This window comes from Polypterus senegalus, unplaced genomic scaffold (genome assembly GCF_016835505.1).
Source record: "Polypterus senegalus isolate Bchr_013 unplaced genomic scaffold, ASM1683550v1 scaffold_8714, whole genome shotgun sequence".
Lineage (NCBI taxonomy): Eukaryota > Metazoa > Chordata > Cladistia > Polypteriformes > Polypteridae > Polypterus > Polypterus senegalus.
The window spans coordinates 1,516-7,353 of NW_024382424.1; the positions used below are offsets into that span (position 1 = coordinate 1,516).

Below are 5,838 nucleotides of genomic sequence, written 5' to 3' on the forward strand. Positions count from 1 at the left end.
AGCTTGTCCAAATATTTCAGAACAGCATTTACCATGTTTAATGCTTTGACTACTTGTCTTTACGTCAACGTTTTACCCATCAGAGGGATTTTTCCCTTATGTAACTTAGAAATGATCAGAATTAGTTGACATTCCTCAGTTGATCAACATTCCTTAAACATTATCGAACAACTGAGAGTTTCTCTCCCTGGGTATCCAGGAACAAAGAAGGTATTACAGTCTGTAAAGAGAGAATTTAGCTTCATTTTATGGTTTGTGAGATAAAAACATATGTATCTAAGCTGACTTTATTTTCAATGAAATGAGGGATTTTTCATGACCCAATCTCATATTGAATAAAAGTGTAATTTATTTTCAGGGTTGCATTCGACCAAATATGGCAATACCTCTTGCTATTAAATTCTAAATATCAGGTTATATACAGTGTACAGTAAAAGATTTAGCCATGTTTTTATTTTTGTGTCTTAACAAAGTTATTGTGATATCCACTATTTTCTGAAATGCACTCGTACTTCAGGATTTCAGGGTCATTTCCTTTTAACATGGCATAGGGAGTTATGTGAAAGGTTTCGCAGAGCAGTAAAGATAAATGTTCCATACCAGAAAAAAATTACTTTCAAAAACACTGAAAGGATGATGGTTTTGCTTCAGGTTCAATGGCAACGTTTCACATTATTATTATCTTTTTTGCAGTAACGACCTCACCTGTCACAGAGACAACAACAACACCAGGAAAATTCATTTTAAAATAAACGGCCATAAAGAGAAATGTTCCATAACAGAAGAAATATTATTTTGAGCACTCTGAATTGAAAAATGTTTTCCTCAGATTTCTTGGTAGATTATGACATAATTATCATGTTCTTCTTTTTTTTTTTTTGTAGTAACACCTACTGGATCAACCACATCACCAGGTAAATTCTGTTGTTAATGTAAACTATCATAAATAGAAATGTTCCATACCAGAAAAAATATTACTTTGAGGACTCTGAGCTGACAGATGTTTTCTTTGGATTTAATGGTAATGTTTGACATTTTATGTATTTTTAGTAGTATCAACGACAACCACTACAACTGCGTCAACCAAATCACCAGGATCGTTCTGTTTGCCAATTTGTTTTTCAGGATTCTTAGAGAACTTTATGTGTTTTCTTTTGTTATTATTTTTATTATTCTTAAAATGAAAATTGCAATGGCTTCCATTTCAGCTTACTTTTTCCCCTATGGCTGCCATTATTGTGTGCCCAGCGGTTACAAAGTGCTTGTCACCTGACTCAGAATATGTACAACTCGGAAGCGTAACCTGAAGGTGGCCATATTATGTAAGGTGACCTCACGATATTAAGCATTCCTTAAAATGACCTAAATTAAAGGATGTCTTAGAGTGACAAAGTAGTGCTGCAACCAATCAATTTCAGTAAATATCCTTAAAGGGCTTGAGTTTATAGAGACACCATCATTTTAAGTTACAAATCTCTGTCATTACTATACTGACCTCCTTTTATCCTGAAGAACCCTCTGATGCACCCTTGACTACAAACAACAAATGTTCTGCCATTTCCTTTTAAATGAGTCCATTAAAGTAATGTTCTTGACAGTGGCCGCCATCTTTATCTGTTCTTTATTATTTTGTTAAATCAGTACAACTATCATCTTCAACGATGTTCTTTTCAATGAATTACTGAGTACCCAATCGTAAAATTGGCAAATTCAAATTTCTCTTGGAAGTATAGTGAGTTAATTCTTAGAGGTATGCTAAATCAGAACGTCTCATTGCATTGCAAACGATTGTTTTTTATGCACATTGGTGTTGTGGCCTTATGAAACTGTCGTCCTAAGTCTGAATTCGCACCACCTAGTTGTTTGTGTGCTGTTTGCTCCATGTCCCCATTTCTGATTTGGGTCCTCCTCTGGTTATTCCCGATTCTTTCAACACTCCTACAAACGTGCAGATTAGATGTACAGGGGACTCAAAACTGGCCCTGCTTAGTCTGTGTGAGTAGGTTCTACGATGGTCTGGTATCTTGCCCTGAGGTGTTTCTAGGTCGATGTGAATGATGCAGGGATGTGTTCTACACCTCCCTACCCACCATCCCACACAGTGTGAAATGGATTAGGTGAACTGCAGAGTCTCATTTACTTTTGAAAACCACAGTTGCCCCAGTTTTGACATTAAAAGGTTTCTTCAGCTCTTGGAAATATCAGATAGCAATGTCCTGCATTACAAGCACAAGACCTTTTCAATGACTTCAGTCTTAACAAAAGCAGAACAATTCAGCGTGTCGCAGTGTTCAAAATGTGTTTTGTCAACTTTGTGAAATGTAACTTTCCAAAATGCTTAAGTGTAAAGTTTTTTTTTTGTTTAAGGCCGAAGAACTACAAAATTGAAAACTATAACAGACCAGCTTGTCCAAATATTTCAGAACAGCATTTACCATGTTTAATGCTTTGACTACTTGTCTTTACGTCAACGTTTTACCCATCAGAGGATTTTCCCTTTCCTTATGTAACTTAGAAATGATCAGAATTAGTTGACATTCCTCAGTTGATCAACATTCCTTAAACATTATCGAACAAGTGCAGAGTTTCTCTCCTGGGTATCCAGGAACAAAGAAGGTATTACAGTCTGTAAAAGAGAATTTAGCTTCATTTTATGGTTTGTGAGATAAAAAACATATGTATCTAAGCTGACTTTATTTTTCAATGAAATGAGGGATTTTTTCATGACCGCAATCTCATATTGAATAAAGAGTGTAATTTATTTTCAGGGTTGCATTCGACCAAATATGGCAATACCTCTTGCTATTAAATTCTAAATATCAGGTTATATACAGTGTACAGTAAAAGATTTAGCCATGTTTTTTTATTTTTTGTGTCTTAACAAAGTTATTGTGATATCCACTATTTTCTGAAATGCACTCGTACTTCAGGATTTCAGGGTCATTTCCTTTTAACATGGCATAGGGAGTTATGTGAAAGGTTTTGCAGAGCAGTAAAGATAAATGTTCCATACCAGAAAAAAATTACTTTCAAAAACACTGAAAGGATGATGGTTTTGCTTCAGGTTCAATGGAAGCGTTTCACATTATTATTATCTTTTGCAGTAACGACCTCACCTGTCACAGAGACAACAACAACACCAGGAAAATTCATTTTAAAATAACGCCATAAAGAAATGTTCCATAACAGAAGAAATATTATTTTGAGCACTCTGAATTGAAAAATGTTTTTCCTCAGATTTCTTGGTAGATTATGACATAATTATCATGTTCTTCTTTTTTTTGTAGTAACACCTACTGGATCAACCACATCACCAGGTAAATTCTGTTGTTAATGTAAACTATCATAAATAGAAATGTTCCATACCAGAAAAAATATTACTTTGAGGACTCTGAGCTGACAGATGTTTTTCTTTGGATTTAATGGTAATGTTTGACATTTTTATGTATTTTTAGTAGTATCAACGACAACCACTACAACTGCGTCAACCACATCACCAGGTACGTTCTGTTTGCCAATTTGTTTTTCAGGATTCTTAGAGAACTTTATGTGTTTTCTTTTGTTATTTTTATTATTCTTAAAATGAAAATTGCAATGGCTTCCATTTCAGTTACTTTTTCCCCCTATGGCTGCCATTATTGTGTGCCCAGCGGGTTACAAAGTGCTTGTCACCTGACTCAGAATATGTACAACTCGTGAAGCGTAACCTGAAGGTGGCCATATTATGTAAGGTGACCTCACGATATTAAGCATTCCTTAAAATGACCTAAATTAAAGGATGTCTTAGAGTGACAAAGTAGTGCTGCAACCAATCAATTTCAGTAAATATCCTTAAAGGGCTTGAGTTTATAGAGACACCATCATTTTAAGTTACAAATCTCTGTCATTACTATACTGACCTCCTTTTATCCTGAAGAACCCTCTGATGCACCCTTCGACTACAAACAACAAATGTTCTGCCATTTCCTTTTAAATGAGTCCATTAAAGTAATGTTCTTGACAGTGGCCGCCATCTTTATCTGTTCTTTATTATTTTGTTAAATCAGTACAACTATCATCTTCAAGCGATGTTCTTTTCAATGAATTACTGAGTACCCAATCTAAAATTGGCAAATTCAAATTTCTCTTGGAAGTATAGTGAGTTAATTCTTAGAGGTATGCTAAATCAGAACGTCTCATTGCATTGCAAACGATTGTTTTTTATGCACATTGGTGTTTGTGGCCTTATGAAACTGTACGTCCTAAGTCTGAATTCCGCACCACCTAGTTGTTTGTGTGCTGTTTGCTCCATGTCCCCATTTCTGATTTGGGTCCTCCTCTGGTTATTCCGATTCTTTCAACACTCCTACAAGCGTGCAGATTAGATGTACAGGGGACTCAAAACTGGCCCTGCTTAGTCTGTGTGAGTAGGTTCTACGATGGTCTGGTATCTTGCCCTGAGGTGTTTTCTAGGTCGATGTGAATGATGCAGGGATGTGTTCTACACCTCCCCTACCCCACCATCCCACACAGTGTGAAATGGATTAGGTGAACTGCAGAGTCTCATTTTACTTTTGAAAAACCACAGTTGCCCCAGTTTTGACATTAAAAGGTTTCTTCAGCTCTTGGAAATATCAGATAGCAATGTCCTGCATTACAAGCACAAGACCTTTCAATGACTTCAGTCTTAACAAAAGCAGAACAATTCAGCGTGTCGCAGTGTTCAAAATGTGTTTTGTCAACTTTGTGAAATGTAACTTTCCAAAATGCTTAAGTGTAAAGTTTTTTTTGTTTAAGGCCGAAGAACTACAAAATTGAAAACTATAACAGACCAGCTTGTCCAAATATTTCAGAACAGCATTTACCATGTTTAATGCTTTGACTACTTGTCTTTACGTCAACGTTTTACCCATCAGAGGGATTTTTCCCTTTCCTTATGTAACTTAGAAATGATCAGAATTAGTTGACATTCCTCAGTTGATCAACATTCCTTAAACATTATCGAACAAGTGCAGAGTTTCTCTCCCTGGGTATCCAGGAACAAAGAAGGTATTACAGTCTGTAAAGAGAGAATTTAGCTTCATTTTATGGTTTGTGAGATAAAAAACATATGTATCTAAGCTGACTTTATTTTTCAATGAAATGAGGATTTTTCATGACCGCAATCTCATATTGAATAAAGAGTGTAATTTATTTTCAGGGTTGCATTCGACCAAATATGGCAATACCTCTTGCTATTAAATTCTAAATATCAGGTTATATACAGTGTACAGTAAAAGATTTAGCCATGTTTTTTTATTTTTTGTGTCTTAACAAAGTTATTGTGATATCCACTATTTTCTGAAATGCACTCGATTCAGGATTTCAGGGTCATTTCCTTTTAACATGGCATAGGAGTTATGTGAAGGTTTCAGAGCAGTAAAGATAAATGTTCCATACCAGAAAAAAATTACTTTCAAAAACACTGAAAGGATGATGGTTTTGCTTCAGGTTCAATGGCAACGTTTCACATTATTATTATCTTTTTTGCTGTAACGACCTCACCTGTCACAGAGACAACAACAACCAGGAAAATTCATTTTAAAATAAACGGCCATAAAGAGAAATGTTCCATAACAGAAGAAATATTATTTTGAGCACTCTGAATTGAAAATGTTTTTCCTCAGATTTCTTGGTAGATTATGACATAATTATCATGTTCTTCTTTTTTTTGTAGTAACACCTACTGGATCAACACATCACCAGGTAAATTCTGTTGTTAATGTAAACTATCATAAAGAAATGTTCCATACCAGAAAAATATTACTTTGAGGACTCTGGCTGAAGATGTTTTTTTGATTTAATGGTAATGTTTGACAT

At 35.1% G+C, this 5,838-nt stretch overlaps 1 protein-coding gene across 1 annotated transcript; it reads left to right on the plus strand.

The window, feature by feature from the left end:
• Positions 1-641: 641 nt before the first annotated feature.
• On the plus strand, positions 642-5,724 carry LOC120521062 (integumentary mucin C.1-like; the record flags this gene model as incomplete). Its single annotated transcript, XM_039742947.1, has 6 exons — positions 642-732; positions 885-914; positions 1,051-1,095; positions 3,288-3,317; positions 3,456-3,500; positions 5,696-5,724. Coding segments are annotated over exons 1-6 (255 nt in total), but the record flags the coding sequence as incomplete, so codon positions are not given.
• Between the last annotated feature and the right edge of the window lie 114 nt (positions 5,725-5,838).